This window comes from Ovis canadensis, chromosome 18 (assembly GCF_042477335.2).
Source record: "Ovis canadensis isolate MfBH-ARS-UI-01 breed Bighorn chromosome 18, ARS-UI_OviCan_v2, whole genome shotgun sequence".
Classification (NCBI taxonomy): domain Eukaryota; kingdom Metazoa; phylum Chordata; class Mammalia; order Artiodactyla; family Bovidae; genus Ovis; species Ovis canadensis.
This window is the reverse complement of record NC_091262.1, coordinates 82,663,564-82,682,300: the sequence shown is the minus strand read 5'-3', so window position 1 is coordinate 82,682,300 and position 18,737 is coordinate 82,663,564. Positions and strand designations below refer to the sequence as shown.

Below are 18,737 nucleotides of genomic sequence, written 5' to 3'. Positions count from 1 at the left end.
GGCCCCATCCCTACCTCCTTGGGCTCCTTCCTGGCCGGGGCCACCGCCTGCTCCTTGGGTTTGGCCGTGGGGAAGGAGAAGAGCCGCTCGATGCTGGAGAAGTCGGGCTCCACCACCTCGGCGTCGGGGCTGCTCAACGTCGCCCACATGGAGCTGTGCTCTGTGGGTGAGGGGCCTCCAGTCAGGCTCACGCCTGCCCCCCAAGTCCAGGGGCAGGTGGTGCAGGCCTGGAGGGCTGGCAGGGGTGTCCTGCCTGGGGCCCAGCCCAAGGCAAGCATACAGCAGGCACTTGATAAATGCCCAGCTACAGAAGCCCTCCAGCTGATGCCACGCTGTGTACGTGCGTGCGGGTGCCCAGGGCCCTGTGTCCAGGCTGGCCGGCGACCTGGCCTCTAGCCACCCTTGGCCTTGACCTTCTCTTGGCATCAGCACGCCCAGCCCCTGGGCCCGCGCAGTGCAGGGCCCCAGCAGCAGAGACCCGCAGCCTCCAGGGGGCGTGTGGGAGCACAGGGGCCGGCGGGGCGACCCCTGACCTGTCCCCGCCCCCTGCCCCGGGAGGGAAGCCGTGCGGGCTGGGCCTCACCGCGGGCCACACTGGATGGCAGCTTCTGCCAGTTCAACTTCTTCATGCGCAGGGTGGGAGGGTTCACGCGCCGGTGCCGGGGGACCCAGGCCGAGCCCAGGCCGCTGTCCACCTGGGCCACGATGATCTCCTCCACGTCGCCCGCGGCAGGAGGCCCGGAGACGCAGGGCAGGGGCGGCGGCGGGGGCGGGCCCCCCAGGCCCGGGAGGGGAGGTGGGGGCGGTATGGTCCCAGCAGAGTTAGGCAGTGGGGGCGGCGGGGGCGGCGGGGGCGGCGGGGGCGAGGGGAATGCAGCCCTCATGCTCGGCAGGGGCGGCGGCGGCGGCGGCGGGGGAGGTGGGGGAGGGGGCGCTGGAGGGGGCGCGGTCGCGGGGCCAGGGAGCGGGGGCGCCGGTGGGGGCGGGGGTCGCTCCAGCTGCTCTGGGGCTGTTGGCTGCGGTGCAGGCCCGCGCTCGCCCTGGATGCTGGCGACGAGAGGGCTGCCGAGGGCCGCGGCTGGCTGCTGGCCACCCAGGTCTGCTGTCGGGGCGCCAGAGTTTTGCGGGGAGCTGCCCCTTTGGCTCTGGCCAAGGTCGGCCTGGGTGCTCTTGTGGGCCTTGTCCAGGGAGCGGGGGCGGGGCCGCCCCTTAATGGACAGGAGGCGTTCAACCATCTCCTCCAGGGTGCACTCTTGGCCTGGGGTGGGGACGTCCGGGCTCAGGATGGGGTCAGGGTCCAAGGCTGGCCTCCTCCACCCGCAGGCCGAGAACCCCGTCTGCCCACCCGCCTGGGGTCTGGGAGGGGGACGCAGGCTGGGGCTGCGGGCTTGGTGCTCCTCCCCCAGCCCCGCAGGCTCACCGTCTGTGGCCAGGAGCACTGCCCGGTTCACCAGGCTCTCCAGGGCCTCCCAGAGCAGCTGGCTGGAGCGGAGGTTGGGCTCCAGGTGCAGGAGGCCCTGCAGCACTGAGAGCAGGTGGGCAGACGCAGGGGAGCAGCTCACCTGGGGGCAGGCGAGGGGTGCGGGTCGGTGGGCGTCACCGCCCGGGCGTCACCCGCCGGCCTCCCCGCCAGGGTCCCTACGCCCCAGGTGGTGGTGGTGTAGTCGCTCAGTCGTGTCCAACTCTTTACAACCCCATGGACTGTAGGCCCTGGCAGGCTCCTCTGTCCTTGGGCATTTCCCAGGCAATACTGGAGTGTGTTGCCATGGCCTTCTCCAGGGGATCTTCCCCACCCAGGAACTGAACCCAACTCTTCTGCATTGCAGGCGGAGTCTTTACCAGCTGAGCTGCAAGGGCAGCCCCGGGAATGAGTCTGAGTTAGGGCTCCCCGATGGGCACACTGGTGACATCAGGGCCAGGTCAGCGCGGTGGGGCTACCCGTGCCCTGTGGGGTGTCAGCAGCACCCCTGGTCCCCGCCCACTGGAAGCACCCCTGCCCAGGGTGACAGCCCCAGTGTCTCCAGCTGTTTCTGGATGGCCTCTGCGGACCCCGGCCCCTGGCTGAGAGCTGCCGGGTTCAGCGAAGATGGGGCCTGGGCTGGACTGGAACTCAGCTCTGTCTCAGCCTCTCACTGTCCCAGCATCCCCTGGGACCACCCCACAGTGGCTGGGCTGCTAGGCCCAGGACCACGCAGCCACCCTGTCCTGCTGGGTCCCCGCTCCAGGCTCCTCCTCTCCAGACCCCTACCCCTGTGGGCTCGGGGTGTGGCTCTCGAGCTGCCTGAGGCCCAGCAGGGCGGGGTGTGAGCGGGGCAGGCCCTCGGCCCCTTCTGAGCCCTGGGCCCCCACAGAGTCCTGGGAGGCGCTGCCCGCCGCGTGCACCTTGTGGAAGAGCGCGGAAAAGACCTCCTGGTGGCTGTTGACGTCGATGCCGCCGAAGGCCCGCAGCAGCTCCTCCTCGTCCTCAGCCTTGGCCTCCCTGAAGGTCTCGAGCTGGATCAGCAGGTCCCCATCCTCCAGGTCTCTGGGGTGGGGGAGGGGAGGGGGCCGGGGAGTTCAGCTGGCTGCCCCCCATGCCAGCTGCGCCTCCCTGGACAGACACGCAGACCACCCTGGGCAGGGCCTGAGGTTCCCACAGCAGGGGCGGGAGGCGCGGAGATCCGTGGGGTGGGCTTCTGGGTCAGCTCCATGCCCCCTGGGACAGAAAGTGTGAGTTCTCACACTTGCAGGGAGAGCCGGCATGGCTGTGCTGCTTGGGGCATGAGGCGGAGGGCAGGGGAGCACCAAGGCCTCTGGGGGGCCCACCGAGCCTCAGCGCTGGCCTGAGCTGGGGTGCTGTGTCCACCAAAGCCAGCCCTGACCAGTCCTCACATCCAGCAGGCCTCTCTCCGCTAAGGCCAGTTCAGCCCCAGTCACATCAGCCGGGAGCCTCCTCATGGGGTGGCCCCCCCGCCCTCTCCCCGGGGGGGAGCGTGGTCCTGGTTAGGACCAGGATGGGGTTCTCAGCTATACCGGCTTCTTTAAACATCGACTGATAAACAGTCTAAGTGTGTCCCGTGCGATATCTGGGCCACACACTGATGGGACAGTCTGCGTACACTTCAGTTTAACTGCGCATCCTGTATTAAACCCGGGGACCCTGGTTCTGGGGCAGCTGCTGACCGCTGGGGGAAATTCCACAGAATGGCCTGTCCAGCTAGGGATGGCAGGCTGGGTCCTCCCTGGGCCTGGCCCCAGGATGGGGGGGGCCTGTCAGGGCTACTCCAGGAGGCCCCCTCCCAGCCCTCCTGAAGGTGCTAATTGGGAGCCGGGTGGGGGGAGGTGTGTGGGGACTCACCGCAGCCGTGTCAGGATGTCCAGCAGCTGCAGCCCTGGGAAGGGGCAAGCAAATTACCGGCACATGGGACGCCTTCCCCTCCGCCCTTTCCCCGGCCTCACTCCCACCACCCAGTGCCCAGCTTGTGGGGCAAGAGGGGAACCCGCTCCCTCGGGTCGCTGGAGGCATGGGGCTCTGGAAAGATCTCATTGGACACACGTGGTGCCCGGGGAACAGTCACGCCAGCAGGGCCAGGCCTGGACGTCAGCCAGCCGGCCTGCCTCCCTCCACGCGGCAGCCTTGCACCGGGATCCCTCCAGCGCTACCGTCCAGGGGTCCTGAGGCCCTGTGTCCACTGAAGGGAGCGGGAGGGCAGGAGGCTTCCCAGGCCCAAGCAGAGCCCGCCCCAGGGCCCTGGAGAGGGGCGAGGGGCATCGTCCCCGAAGCGGGCAGCGCGGGCCAGGTGGCCAGGGCCCAGCGCAGAGGTCAAGGTTACCGATGAACTCGCTGCGCAGCTGGGCGCGGGCGCGGACGTCCTCGGGGCCGAGGATGATGGCGTTGACCACGCTGAGCAGGGTGGCCACGTAGGGCACGTTGTCGCTGTCTGAGAGCTCGCTCATGATGACGCTGAAGCGGTACTGCTGGCCGCACACTGTCTGCGGGGTGGGGGGGGGCGGGCAGGGGTCAGCGTGCCCCCAGGCTCCGGCCCGGCCTCCACCACATGTGGCTCACCTTGTAATGGTCCAAGGCGTCCAGGGTCAGGGCGTGGCCCTCGGGTGAGTAGATGCACAGGGCGGCCAGCAGCTCAAACACCTGCTTCTTGACCATCACGTTGGACGTGTCCAGAGCTGCCAGGGGTAGGGGCCTCTCAGAGGGGCTCGGGGCCCCCTCCTCTGGGTCCTGCCCTCCCCATGCCTGCACCCGCTGCCGGGCCCAGGCTCCCACCCTGCAGCTGCCAACCTGCTGGGCTGACAGAGACCAGGGCCCACCGCCCACATCAGGCACTGGTCTCTGGACATGCTGGCTGCCCCCAGGACCCCCGGAAGGGGTGTGGAGGCAGGCATGGCCCCAGTCACTGGGGTTCTACTCCCGACAGCCCTCAGGTCTAAGTTGCGGGCTCTGAGCCCAAGGCCCACACTGGCACTGCTCCCAGCACTGAGCCCATGTTTTCTCCAAACTCAGAGCAACCGTGTTTGCGACTCACAGCCCACGAAGCCGCCTTGTCCCCGTGGCCCCTGCCTCCCACCGCACTCCCGGAGCTGGGGAAGCTCTGGGGGTGTCTCCTGGCTGACCCTGCTGAGACTAAGGCACTAAGGACTCTGCAGACGGCAATGGCTGGGCCTGAGCCGGGTGGTTTCTGGTTCACTTGCCCACCTGGGCCCTGCCCGCCCTGGAGCCCCATGCATCAGTGGGGGCAGCACAGCCTGGCGGGCAGAGCGTGCAGTGACCACTGTCCACCAAGGGCCGCCTGGGGTCTCCCCCAGGTTGGGGACTACGTCTAGCCACAGCCTGGGGAGACGCCCTCAAATAGGTGAGTGAGCCAGAGCTCAGAGGGTGAGCAGGACTTGGCAGGCACACATGGGCACCACAGCCTGAGTGGGGAGGAGGCGCCCCCAGGAGGCCAGCGCAGAGGCGGGGGTGGGGGTGGAGAATGATGCCAGCGGGTGGCCCAGACCTGAGGAGCTGGAAACCAGGCGGAGTGGAGGGGGCCCCCCTCAGATGGACATGTTTCTGATCCAGATGACTCCGACTGCCACGGTGTGGACCGGGCCCTCAAGGCCAGAGAAACCTCAGGCTGGGGCAGAGCCTGGACTAGCACCGGGCTGGGCGGAAACGCAGGGGAAGTCAGAGCAGAGCGGGTGACCAGGTGCAGCTGGCGGAGGATCACGCTGCAGTGTCCCGGCTTCAGAGTGGGCGGCCCGCCCCTCCCACCCTGCGCGCGTGCCCGGGCCTCACCCAGGGAGAGCTGGCGCACGTAGGCCTGGTTACTGAGAATGTACCGGATACCCTCCTGGGAGTTCATTACGGCGCGCACGCAGCTGACGCACGTGAGCTGCAGCAGGGCATCGGCGATGCGAGCCACGCCGCGGCCCGACAGGCGCGCCAGGGCCTCCAGGAGCAGGTCCAGGCCGCTCTGCTCCAGGAACTGCACCATCCAGCCGCCGTCGCTGCCCTCCAGCCGCTTGCGCAGCCCCGAGTAGTTGACCACGGAGGGCACCTGCAGCAGCCGGATGCAGAGCTCGGGCTCGGCGCTCTCCAGGTTGGCCTCCGTGGGGTCTGAGTCCTGCGGCCCCAGCTTCTCCTTCAGCGCCGCCCACTTGCGCTGCGCGCCCTCCTTCACCGACATCTTGCTCAACTGCGGGCGGGAGGAGACGGCTGTGAGCCCGGGGCGAGGCCCAGCGAGGCGGGGGCAGGCGGTGTCCCTTGCTCCGTGTCTCCACCTCCCGACAGAGGACTCGCCTGCTGATGCCCGGGGGGACCCGCTGTGCTGGCGATGCCTCACCCCGCCAGGCCTCCCGCTCCCCACAGGCGTCCCCTGTGCCAAGCGCCTCTTACACCCACCCCCCACCCCGCCCCGTCTCGGTCATCATAGCAACCAAGGAGGCCGCACCCCTGCCCTCACGGTAGGCACCAAGACCCTAGGAGGCCTCACTGGCAGGAAGGCCACTGACCCTGTGGTGCTCAGGCAGCAGAAATGGTGTGTCTGGGGCTCCTTCACCTGGACCCCAGGGTGCTCCCCTGCCCAGTGGACAGGCTCAGATGGGGATGATAGGTGGGCGGGGACAATTCCACACCCGGGGCATTTCCAGACTGCCCACGGCACCAGGAATGTGGCTGGCTCCAGGGTCACATGCAAGGCCCACTCGATTCCAGGCATGACCAGAGACCTTTGGGGAGCAGCCCTGCCAGGCCCCAGCTTCTGTGGGCTTCTGTGGGCTTCTGGGGGCAGGGACCAGCGTCCCCCAGGCCCGGGGCTCTCGGACACTGACCTGGATTCAGCTACAGGCAGTCTGATGGCTGCCCAGAGAACATCCCCCAGAGGGTGGGGGGTGGCCCAGGTCAGGACATTCCCAAACACTCCACTCTCAGACCAGAAGAGTGGTAATGGAGGGGAGTCTTTCTGTGTCATGACGAGAGCTGGTTGGGTCCCTCTCCTGGGGCCCAGGGCTGTGATGTGGGCCCCAACCCGAGCCCTGGGACTGGCCCAGAGGGTCAGAGGTAGCCCAGGCTCTTCTGTGACCATGTATGGTCTTGTATTTAGCATGTGAGCGGGGCAGTGTGGAGCTCCTGGGCTGGAGGCTCAAGGGGCAGGGCACGGTGACACCACTGCACCTCATGCCGGGGGGCCTCATGCTGGCACTGCCCACCCTGACCCCTGACCTCCCACCACCTGGAGGGGGCTCACGGTACACCCCCCACTTCACAGGAGGGAAATGGAGGTGGCACCCAGGGAAGCAGGGTCACGCACGTGCCCAGAGTCCCAGAGATGGAAATGGCAGAGCGAGGCTGGCCCCCAGAAGGTGGCCTGGCGCCCCTGAGAGGCTGGCGCCCACTGTGGCATCACCCTAAAGGCTGCTGGCTCTGGCCAGTTACGGAGGAGACCCCAGGGGCCAGCTGGGGCCATGCGTGAGACAGGCTGAGGGGCAATGGCCCAGGCGCCCATGCTGGGCAGGGCTTGGGGTCCCCAGCACTTGCCGTTCACTCCTGGAGGAGGCCCTCCCCCCAACCTGGGTGAGGGTCTTGGGTGTCCTCCCCTGTGAATTAGGAGACAGACGGGCCCCTGGGCCAGGAAGCTGGCCCCTCAGTTCGACGTGAATGACGCCTGTTTCCCTTCCTCCATTGATACGGGGGGATGAGCTAGCAGTGAGGAATCTGCCGCAGCAAAAATAGACGTGAGGCTTTTCTTAAATAGAAATGAGACTTTCCTGACAGACAAGGAAAGGAAGGAAACAATGAACAGGCTGGGACAAGAGCGTTAACAGGCCTGAGAGCTTGAAAATCTCAGTTGTTCTTCACCTGTTGCCACGAGCATAAAGCGCTCGCAGGTGGACTTGTCCTCAGCAGAGCTGATCCCTCTGGCTTCGCGCCAGCTGCTCTGTATCGGGCATCACCTCCCCCTCCCCTCTCGCTGTTGTTGCTTTAGTCGCTCAGTCGTGTCTGACTCTTTGCAGCCCATGGACTGTAGCCCGCCAGGCTCCTCTGTCCATGGAATTCTCCAGGCAAGAATACTGGAGTGGGTTGCCATTTCCTTCTCCAAGGGATCTTCCTGACCCAGGAATTGAACCCTGGTCTCCTGCCTTGGCAGGTGTGTTCTTTATCACTGACCCACCAGGGAAGCCCCATGCTTGTAGCATTCTACATTTCAAAAAGATCAGGAGTCGAAAACTTCAGGGACACCAGACTTGGTGATGTCAGCTGAGTTGCCCAATGTCAGCTGTGACCACTTTGAAACTTTGCAAAAGAAAGGGAAAAGAAGAAAAAAAGGCAAGCCCTTCATGAGGTCACGAAGCCTCTCCCTCTCCCGAGGCGGGCAGCGTTCCTGGGGCACTAGCCTCCGGTCTCCCTCTTGCCTGGCAAATGGTAAAGCCGCCCGTTTCTCTCCACCAAACTCGATGTTTCCGTGTTTCTTCTATTAGGCATTGGTGGACAGGGAGCCAAGATTTTGGAAACACCTGAGTTTCCGGAGCCTCCCCCCACCCCCCTGGGGGCCTCCTGGCAGTTCAGCAGCCCCTCCTCTGTCTGCAGGGGCCCCCCCATCCCTCATCCTCCCCCCTGCCCTGCAGGACCCCTGGGTCCTCCCAGGAGGCAGCCTGGCTGGGGCAGGGCGGGGGTCCCCTGACCACTGTACCCCCAGCTCCGGCCCTCTCAGCAGACCCTGGCCGAGACCCAGGTCAGGCTGCTGCAGCAGCTGGGGGGGTGGGGGTGGGGGCATGCGGGGTGTCCCCAGGGGCCCCTGTGGCCTGGGCCCTGTACTGGACCTGGCCCGCCCCACGACTGCAAGGTTTAACCCACCCTCCAGGCCCCCAGGTACTCACCCAGACACGCAGGGCCTTCCTGCTGCCTCTGCCCACCCAGGCTGGGCCCTGCCTGGGGCTGCCCCCCACACTCCCCTGGCTTCTCATCGCTGCTGCCCACAGACGTGCCCAGCTGCCCCTCCCAGGCAGCCTCGCGTTGTGGGGGAGGGGCACTCCCACCAGCACTGTGAAGAGCCCGGCGGACGGACAGACAGATCTCCGCACACACTGCCACCGGCCGTGGGTGCCGCCGCTTAAGGAGTACCCAGAGCTGACCCTCCCTTCCTGCCCCCGCCTCCCCTGGCCCGAGGCCCCGGCTGCCTGGCACAGGCTGGGCGGACCCAGCAGAACTCTCCCAGACCAGCGCTCTGGCCTCCAAGTGTGTCTCCAGCCAAGAGCCCCAGGGGTCCCCTGACTCGGAGAAACAAGCTCCCAGAAGCCACCGGGTCACCAGAGCTGCCCAGGATTCCCCACACACCCCTAATTCCCGGGGCCACAGGCTCACTGCCCGAAAAGACCCCCCACAGGGGAGCCCCTGGGTCTGAGGGGAGGGGAAGCCCGACTGGTGACCAGCCCAGCCTGCCCAGCTGTCCGCCTGATCCTAGGCCCTGTGTCCTGCAGCCCAGCTGCCCTGGTTGTCCGCCACCACCCCCCACGCACTGAGCCAGTCAGAGAGGGTGCAAGGGGCTCCACTGGCCGCAGCCCACACAGCCCAGTGAGCACGGGGCATCCAGCAGGGACAGCGAGCTCAGCTAGGGACCCAGAGGCTGAGGTGGGTGACTTCTCCCTCTGTGATGCCTACCAGGCTGCCAGCCTTGTCCAGGGTCCACCTGGTCAGGCCCCAGGCCAAGGACATCTTCCTAGAAACATTCCAACCACTTTTCAGGATAAAGAGTGAATATAAAATGGAGCTCAGCCAGACCATATACAGACTCTGACCCACAGGGGCAGCCACCAGACCAGAACCACCAGCACCCCCACAGGAAGCAGCCCAGGACGCAGCCCACTCCCTGCGGGCCAGACCTGCAGGATGTCAGACTGCTATCTCTAGCGACGGCCCCGGAAGCCCTCCGAAGGCCCTGGGACATCCCCCCGCGGCCCAGGCTCCATCAGTAACCCACAGCTTCCTGGGCTTTGTCCTCGCTTCCCACTGGGGACCAAGCAGAGAAAGCTGGACAGGACAGGACATCACCCAGCCACCGCATGGGGGCCCTCATCTCCTCAGCCGTGCAGCTCCCGAGCCCTGCAGCCCCCATCCGGACCCGGGAAGCCCCGTCCTGTAAAGAAGCTTTCTATACACAGAAAATAGTTTAACATAGTAACGCGTGTTATATAGTCAAGGGTGTGTAGGTAGCACTCTGTGTATATAGTAACCACACGGCGGTGATTCCCTGGCCGCTGCAATTCCGAATAAACAGCTTTGCCTGTTCCCTTCTGGGTGGTGACTGAGCATCTCTGCAGGGAACACTGGAGGGACTCAAGGAGGGAACCAACGTTTACGGCTCTCAGGAGCACAGGCTGTGGGCGACGGCCCTTGGGGACAATGCAGGGACCCTGCGTGGGAGGCAGCGAGCCGGAAGCCGGGCTGCAGCGGGTTTTCATACTGAAACCGGGCCTGGCGGGCACCGGGCGAGCGCGCAGGGCCCTCACGGCTGTGGTCATTCAGTCCGTGGATGCCAGGCTCTCAGCCCCGGCCTGCCCTGTCCACAGACTGAGCGCCCACCCTGCAGCCAAGGCCGGGCGCAGAGACCAGGGCTCCGAGGGACAGGACCCGAGGGGCGGGGCCTCGGGCCCAGCTCTGTTCCTGGCAGGGCCCCGAGGGGCGGAGCCGCGGCCTGGGTGGGGCGGGGCCAAGGGGCGGAGCCGCGAGCTCAGGAATGTGTTCCCGGCGCTCAGGGCTCCCTCAGGCGAGGGGCGTGGCCAGCCCGCCAAGAGCTGGGCCTGCGCAGGAATTTGGAATCAGCACCGCAGGCTGAGAAAGTCTGGGGCTCCCAGGGTCCAAGTTCAAGAGGCTCAAGCCAGACCCTGTACCTTGAGCATCTGAAACGTCGGGTGCTTCAGCACCTCTTCTGTCCTCCAAGCGGACCACCCCACCCTGTAACGAAACTACAGCGGACAAAGGGAAGGGCCCTTTGCAGGGGAAGCCCCCGAGGCTCTGACATTAGTGGGACGTTGACCATAGATCCTTAGCGTTCATCTTTCTTCTTCCGTTAACGTGGGGTGTCCTCTGGGAAGGGGTCATGCCCTGCCCTTCCGACTGCGGCTATGGAAGGTAGGGTCTCCCTCTGAGCTTTCCCAGGGTCCACTCACTAATCTGGGTGTCCTGCTCACCGGCATCACCCAGCCCACACAGGTGCCACCTCCTCAGACACCCATCTGGCTCTCCTGCACATGGCCAGCCTGGCATGGTGATGCTGGCCCCTCCACCTGGGTGCCCTCATACCTGGGCAGTGGTACGGACCGACAGGAAGCCACTACCTCTGCCTACAATAATCAAACTCTGTGTGTGTAGCAGGGGGCAGGGTCAAAGTTGGCCTCCCAGAGCCCTGAGACCAGCCCTTGCAGATGGAGAAGCTGAGCCGGGCAGACACTGGGCTGTATCCTGGACACACACTGAGCTGCAGCTAGGAGGCTCTGGAGGGGTCCAGGGCCCACTGAGCTTTGAGCAGCCTGGTGGGCAGGCAGCCCAGCCACGGCACTGAGCCTCTCACCTTGTGGAAGTGGCTGAGGTTTTCTGTTCCGCAGTCCCTGTTGGTGAGGGGTGCAAGGTGAGGGGTGTGGGGCTGGGGTGGGGACTAGGGCTAAGGAAGGCACCTGTGACGGGCAACGGTTGCTGGCAGCTGGGGAGACAGCTTGGGGCAGCCCTGCTGGCATCAGCACTGAGCTGGGGTGCTTCTGGGCCCAGAGCCAGCAAGGCTGGGGGCGGGGCGCACAGAGTGAGCTCGTCTCCCCGGGGTGGGCGGTAAACCGGCAGGAGCGGGGTTCCGGAACTGGGAGGCAGGGGCTGCCACACAATATTTTTAGCTCCCAGAAAACCAAAATTTTTCCACTGCCTGGCAACTCTTGGATTACATTCCTGGCAGCTCCCTGGAGCTCAGGGGCAGCCCAGGCCCTTCCCGGTGGGAGGGGGAGCTGAGGCTGCCCTGCCGTGACTTCCTGTCTCCCTCCTTTCCAGAATCTCGGCGTCTCTGTGTCACGCACCAGGCCCCGAGCCCTCTGGGGATCTTGACTGACCTGGGTGGGTCACCTGCTTTGGGCTCATCCCAGGTAGGGGGTCTTGCAGACAGGGGGCCTCGGGGAGGTAACTGAGTGTCCGCCCACCGCCCACCCGTGCTTGGGCGCAGTCCACAGGGCCTCAGGCATGCAGGGTCCCATGGTTCCCTGGTCCATCTCCTGTCCACACAACCCTCCTGCCCACTGCCACCTACGTCTCCAGGATGGGGTGCGAGGCCTCTGCCTGCCAAGCCTGACTGTGCGTGAGGAGGCTGGCTGGCCACCGTCGCACCCAGCAGCAGGAGAGAGGGGCCGGGGAGGCGGGTGGGCACCAAGACATCCAGGGCAGCGCCGAACTACGAAACAGAGGCGACCACCAGGAGGCTGGTTGCGCTGTGTGGGATTCCAACCACATGGAATGGGGTGTGTCATACAGGACACACGCCAGACACTAGAGAGGCTGCATCCAGGGGGAATATGGTCATTTCGCCATGCGAAAGGGAGCCTGCGAGCACAGTGGCAGAAGGGGGCCAGCGGCATCTCACAGGCAGAACCGGGCTCCGAGCGGGTCTGTCCCCGGCTCGGTCACCAGGGGTGAAAGGGCAGAGCCAGGAGCCGGGTCTCCTGCGCTGTGAGTGGAGAAGGATCGGGGCCCGGGCGGGCTGCATCAGCAGTCGGGGGAGCCAGGCTGGGGCTTGGTCCCTGGTGCCCCAGGACCTGGGTCAGGTTGGGTGGTGATAGACACAGACCTCTCTGGACCCCACTGTCCTCATTAGGAGCAGGAGTTGGCGGGGGCCCCACAGGGCGCCCCTGGTAGGGGACTGACTCGACAGGGAACACTTGCCACTGGAGGCGGTGGGTGGTGCTGCCCCTGTGCTGGGCGCACTGGGAGGAGGGCCCACCCTGCGCTGGGCACTGCGGGTGTTGGGTTTTGGGGGATGGGCTTGAGGGAATCTGGGAGTCCCCCTCCCCCAGGATGAGCCGGCTCAGGTTTGGGTGCAGGGAGAGAACAGGAAGGGTGGAGGCACCCGCACCAGGAAGCCCAGCTTTCGCTTCCACCTGGCCCGCGGGCGCACAGGGGCTGCGTCTGTCCTCGCCTTCCGCTGTCACCTCCTCTCTGGGCTCAGCACTCCAGGTGCACAAGCCGGGCTGACAGGGAGAGGCCTGGCCCCCCTGCCAGTCTCGGGTTCTGATCGAGCTTCCGGGGGCCCGAGGCTGGAAGGGCGGGGAGCGGCTCGGGGGCCGACGGGGACAGTGGCCACCACTGCCACCCCCTATCGCCGAGTCAGCGGCGGCGCTCGAGGGAAGTGATGTGTGCAGGCCTGTGGTTAGAGGGTGAGGAACTTGGTGGCGCCCCGAGGGGCAAGGTGTCTGGCCACAGCGTCCACCTGCAGGCTCTGCTGGGCCGCACGCAGACCCGGGGCTCGCCACCAGCATCCGCTCTGCCCAGGTTCTCTCCTCGAAGAGCAGACACAGCTCAGGGCAGGAAGCGTAGGGTCCCTCCCCTGGCCCCTGCACCCTGCAGGAAAGGCCACTCAGGGAGGAGCCGCAGAGTTGGGTAAAGGAGGGCATAGGCCAGCTTCAGTCACTGACCACCCTGTGCCTGTCTGGGAGTCTCAGGGTTGAAGGCCACCCACTGCCCGCCCCAGGGGTCCCCCTAGCCCCAGCCCGCCTGTCCTGTGTGCCCGGTCCAGGCTGCCTGCCCAGAGGAGGGAGAACAAAGCAGCAGACTGGGGAGGGGGGAGGGCCCAGCCTGCAGAGCCTGGCACCGCCAGGGGCTGTGGCCAGGGCCGGGGGCAGGGGACAGCCCAGGTTCCAGCTGAGACCAGGCTCTGCTGTGGACCAGCCACGTCCCCTGGGCACGGACCTCAGCACCTCTGGCCCTGACTCCTGTCTTTACCCAGGGACAAGCAGGTTGATGCCACCCCCGCCCCCCAATCTGCCAACAGATCCGTGGATGCCAGCTGCAAAGCAGGCCCACCACTGCCAGAAAGCACGGGCCCCTGCCCACTGCCGCCTCCTCGGCCGGCTCACCGAGCGACGCTGAGCGGGAGGGTCACCGCCTTCCAGGGCCCCACTCAGCACTCCTGAGCCTCCCAACCCACGTGGCGGTGCCAGCAGCCCGACCGGACCGGGCGAGCAGGATCCTGAGTGTTGGGCGTGAGACGCTGCACGCTGCTCTTTGCCAGGCACCAAGGGCCAGGCCCAGCCTGGACTTGGTTTTCACATCTGTAAAATGGCCAGGATGCTGTCCAGGGACCTGGGTTGGCTACGCCACTGCCGCCTGCACAGGGCCGAGCCCGCCTGGCCAGCTCCCCCTCTCCTCTCAGAGATGACTGCCCAGGTCCTGGCCGTGCCTCCATCACTTCCGCCTCCATCTGGACGGCCTCGTCCTGCCCCCGGGGAACAGCCCAGAAGCACAGGGGCTGGGTGGGGGGCATGGGTGTCCCCAAAGGGGGCAGCAGCTGGTCTGGGTGCCCCGGGCTGGTGCTCTCAGGCCATTTATGCTCGTGCACGTGGAGCGGCAGAGCCAGGCAGGAAAGGTGGATGGCCAGCGCCCCCCGCCGCCCCCCGCCCCGGGGGCCAGGGAAAGAGCAGATGTCTGCTTCCTGGCTCCTGCGCGGGCGGCCGTGCAGAGCTGTGCGTGAGCAGAAACGGGGACGCTGGTACAGGCGCATGGGTGAAGGGAGGCATGCTCCACACTGAGGCCGCATCCCAGGGTCCCAGACAACCCAGCACCAGGCCAGACGGAGAGACTGAGGCCCCCTCACCCAGCTGGGCAGGGCCCATGCTGGTATCCACGCCCAGACCCACTGGCATCGGCAAGGATCAAGGCCAAGCTCAGGAATGGAGCAGTGCCTGCCCCAGCAGCGGGCTCTGCTGGGAGAGCGTGTGTGCGTGGGTGTGGTGGGGGGACCACCACGGTCTGCGGGGCGAGGCGCTGGGCTGGCCTCTGCCCACAGCAGCCCAGGGCGGACTCCGAGGAGCCCTGGGAAAGCACCATCCAGGCTGTTCGTGCGGCCAGAGTGGGATGGCCCTCTCCGCCTCCCCGGCCCACAGCGCACAGCGCTCACCTGAGATGCTAGGTCTCAGTGGCACCATCTGCAGAAGGGCTGCAAAACACGCTCTCCTGCACTCCCCAAGCGTGTTTTCAGGCTGGCCTCCCATCTAAGGAGGCCGCACAGCCCCTCCCGGGGGTCTGCCTTCCCTGTCGGGTGGGTCCAGGCACAGCCTGTGGGAGCAGGTGGTCCCCCAGTTCAGCCTCCTTCCCCATCAGGCCCCAGGGTGCTCTGATGGGGACTCAGCTCGCCAGGTCGGGTGCTGGAGGGTTCAGGACTAGCCCATGAGCAGAGGGATGCCTGAGCGAGGCCCTCAGGAACTGCAGCTGGAAAGAGTGGGGATGAGGGAGGGGTGGGGAGGACGGGGGCTGCAGGAAAGTGGCCTCGCCCTCGCCCTCAGCCCTCAGACAGCTCAGGGGGGGCCCTCCACCCGTGCCTGCCCCCTCCCCTACTCCTAGGAGGGTCCGCTGCCTCGAAGAACATGTGGCTCCCGGAGTCCAGCGCTGCCATCTGTCTGCAAGGGCTGCTGGGCTCTGGAGTCACACAAGGGGGTGCCCCGAGGGTGGGCCAGCACCTGCCCTCCACTGCAGGCCCAGGGGCAGGGGGCGCTGCTCAGCCAGGACGAAGCTCCCCCAGCTCCCAGAGCATCGCTGGCGGGACCCTGAGGCGGCTGCACGCACGTGCCTGCTGTTCCTGGGGGACTGCGGGGGTGACGAGGGGCAGGGGGCCGCCGGCCTCCAGGTGCTGGATCCCCCGGCTGCCTACTTCTCTCCCGCTCGGGGCAGTGCTTCCCCCATGCCCAGCGTGGTGAACGCCGCAGCCCCTGTAGAGGCTGGTGCACACAGGAGGGGCTTTATTGGCCCCTCTTTCCAGGACGGCAGGCACTGATCCCATCAACCAATGACCCCCGTCTCGGTCTCCTCTTCCGTGAAACACAACCAACCCTCCCCCGGGGGCGTGGCAGTCAGAGCAGGTGGGGACGTTCAGGCCAGCTCACTGGCTACTCTCCTCCACTCATTCAGCCCACAGACCCTCAGGCGATGGCGGGGACTTCACCTCTGGGTTTCCCCTCTGGCCACCCTCACAAGCCAGGGGCTCAAGCCCACCTCTGGGCACACTGCTGCCCGGGTCCAGGCCAGGCCAGCTAGTTATGCCTGCATACAGGGCCATGCCCCTCTCACTGCCCAGGATCCATCCCTCCCTCCCACCACCTTCACGAACCAGTTCACGTCTCCAACCCGGGAGACAACTGCACTTTGACGAAAGGCAAATGGAGTCTATTCAGGGCACAGCTTCCCGGCCCGGTTTAAGGGGGAGGTATGTGCAATTAGCTCCGACAGCCCGTCAGCACCTCCACGCAGTGGGGGCCTCACCTGGTGGTTAACTCTCTGTCACGAAGGAGCAGAGCCTTTGGGGGACTGGCCACCTGTGTTGGTCACGGGAGGGCAACCCCACCGGTCACCTGGGTTCACACCAGCTCCGCCTCCACCCGCACCTGCCCTGATGACCTGTCAGCTCCAAGCTGGGCGCTGGCAGCTCCTGGGAGGGTGGACCTGGGCAGTGGTCGGAAGGGGCTGACGGTACCAACCGGGCTTTGAGCAGAAAGTTGATGCTGGGCTGGAAAGGGGTGGGTGGGAATGGTGTGAGGTCTCAGACTCCAGACTGCGACCGAAGGTCCTGGCAGCGGCTGCAGGAGGGCCTCAGCATGCTCGCCACCCCCTGCCCCCGCCCCTGCCCCGGGCAGCCATGCCAGGGAGTCTAGGGCTTTGCTCCAGGTCCCCAACTCCTCCACTGCTGGGCGACATAGGAGGTCCAGGCCTGAGCCACTGTCCCCACTCTGTGGGTGAAGATAGGGAAACTGAGGCCCTAGAAGGCCAGAGTCCTGGCCGGTTCCCATTGCCAGAGGGAGAAGGGGGAAGGGCTGGTGGGGAGAGGACTTCCCACTACCGATCCTGCATGGGTGTGCCCGACCTCTGGCCTTGTTCCTGATTCCTGGCTGGGGCAAGGGCTTGGCCATCACAGGGCCTCTGACTCCTGGTGTGTCCGGCTGGGGAGGGGCAGCCTGGGGCCTCAGGGGTCAGGCGGGCACAGCTGGGGGTGGGGGGCGGCACAGATTCCCTCCTGAGGTTGTGGTCACTCGCCAGGTTCTTCCCCAGTAAGGGGTCCCAGGGTGAGGCTGGAGGAGCAGGGGCTAGACTGCCAGCCCTACTCTGGAGAACGGAGGGCAAGGCCGGGGCTAAATCCCCTAAGGCCTGCCTGAGGAGTGCCCAGGACGCCTGCGCCCACCTGCTCCCCAGCACCTACAGACCCAGCAGCTCAGATGGGGCCGAAGGCCACCGCGTGCCCGGTGTCACCGGGCGGCGGCCGCGAAAATGAAGTTTATTTTCCCAACTGTGGCTGATTCATGGTCAGGATGTGGCAGCCGCAAGGCGGGGGAGACCTGCCGGCACTGGATAGGGCGGCGGCCCGGCCGGCCCTCGGCCCACCGCTCGCGGGCAGCGCGCGCTCGAGCGGCGTCTCCGCGCCGGGGCCGGCAGTCTGGGGCGGGGCAGGAGCCTACGGGGCCGGGGCGGCGCGGGATCCCCGCCGGGGAGCCGGGACCCAGCTGCCCTGCGCCGCGGGGCTGCGGGCTGCCACCCGGGCTGCACACGCCGCTACCTCAACTCCGCTCCCGAGCCGCAAGCGCCCCACGGCCCCGACTCAGTTTCCCCGCGGCTCCCGGCCGACCCAGAGGGCGCGGACTTACCAAATAGGGACGGCGGCCGAGGGCGGGGATGGGGCCGGCGTTTGGTCCGGGTCGGATGAGGGGGCCGCGGGCTGCCGGCCCACCTTGCGGCTCCGCACGGCTCGGGTTTGGGCTGGGACTCAGGCTCCGAGGGGCGCGCGGGAGGAAGAGGAGGCGCCGCCCAGCCCCGCCCAGCCCCTCCCGCTGGCGGCCACGTGGGGAGCGGGCGCGGGCCGGGGGCGGAGTCTACTGGGGGGGGGGCTCCTAGAGAGGCCCCGCCCACCGCTGCCCCCCGGGCGGGGCGCCCAGGGACTCTCCCCAAGCCCGTAAATATCCGCGCCACCTCCGCCAGGCTCGGTCTGTTCCCGGGCCTCCCAGTTTCTCTCCTGCCGGGCGGGGGTGGCGCTGGGGGTTGGGACACACGGAGCGGGGAGTGGGGGTCCCGGGAAAGCTCTGGAAGTGGACCCCCCGGCCTCAGCCCTCTCTGTCCGCCCCCCTCCCTGGGCTCCGCTGCTCCGCCCCCTCCCACAAACCTCCTGCAGGTCCACCTCGCCCTGGCAGCGCGCCAGGTAACCGGCTCACCCACTGAGGCTTCCTGTCAAAGCCTGGCGGCAAGTGGACCAGCCTCCCGGACCGCGCTCGCTGAACCCCGCGTGGGAACCCCCTCGGGCCAGATGACCCCGCGAGCTGGCGCCTGGGTCCCCTCATGAGGCTTGGTCTTCTGGAATGCAGAGCGTCCCCATCAGGGGGGCAGCCCGGGACCTGGTCCCTGGTCCCCAGCAGAGATGCGGTCTGAGTGGTCTCTGGGCCTGGACGCTGCTGGCTGCAAGCAGCAGGCCTGAATGCCTCCCCCTCTTTCTGTCCTGCCTCATCACTCCTACAGACTAGGCGCAGGGGGGGTGGCGAAGGGGGATGCCCACTTCATCAAGAGGCCCTAATGGCCCAGCAGGAGGCCAGCCCATGGGGGAGGGGCAGGCGTGCATTCAGCCCCAGGCCTGGTCGGGGAGACACCACCCTCCGCAGGGTCCTGCGCTGGCAGGGCCTGACCTGAACTGCTGAGCTTTAGTTTCCCCATCTGTTAAAGAGATGGACAGTTCGGCCGAAAGGTTACTGGGTGATATGAGCGCAGTGGGTGAAACGTCTGCGCTGACAGCTTTGGCTTATCAAATTTCCCCAGAGGCCTGCCGCCTTTGGACGCTAGGGGAGTGGGGCTGGGGGTTGAGGGCTCACAGAGGGTAGGCGGCTGGGAGCAGACCCTTCAGATCGGGGTCTAGGTGGCTTCATAGCCTTGCTCCGTCTTCTCCCTGGGGCCAAGCACACACCCCTTGGTGCCCAGCGCGCCCCTGCAGGGGCAGGGCTGAGACTGGCGGATGCAGCCCGTGCTGGTCCAGCGGCCTCAGCCCCTGGAG

General features: G+C 66.8%; 1 protein-coding gene across 8 annotated transcripts in view; it reads right to left on the bottom strand.

Annotated features, from left to right (window-relative positions):
* Positions 1-17,501, bottom strand: part of INF2 (inverted formin 2) — a 28,105-nt gene extending 10,604 nt beyond the window's left edge. For 2 of the 8 annotated variants that reach the window (XM_069559982.1, XM_069559983.1), the window contains exons 1-9: positions 8,353-8,520; positions 5,273-5,672; positions 4,049-4,164; positions 3,813-3,972; positions 3,338-3,371; positions 2,383-2,524; positions 1,421-1,562; positions 584-1,258; positions 15-160 (exon numbers count right to left, since the gene is read on the bottom strand). In XM_069559982.1, coding sequence (XP_069416083.1) covers positions 15-160; positions 584-1,258; positions 1,421-1,562; positions 2,383-2,524; positions 3,338-3,371; positions 3,813-3,972; positions 4,049-4,164; positions 5,273-5,672; positions 8,353-8,439 — 1,902 coding nt within the window. In that variant the 5' untranslated portion in view covers positions 8,440-8,520. Of the gene's footprint in view, positions 1-14; positions 161-583; positions 1,259-1,420; positions 1,563-2,382; positions 2,525-3,337; positions 3,372-3,812; positions 3,973-4,048; positions 4,165-5,272; positions 5,673-8,352; positions 8,522-15,976; positions 16,063-16,098; positions 16,221-17,349 lie in introns of those variants that run through there. The other 6 variants (XM_069559986.1, XR_011250436.1, XM_069559987.1 and 3 more) reach the window with 6 other exon arrangements.
* Positions 17,502-18,737: the final 1,236 nt, after the last annotated feature.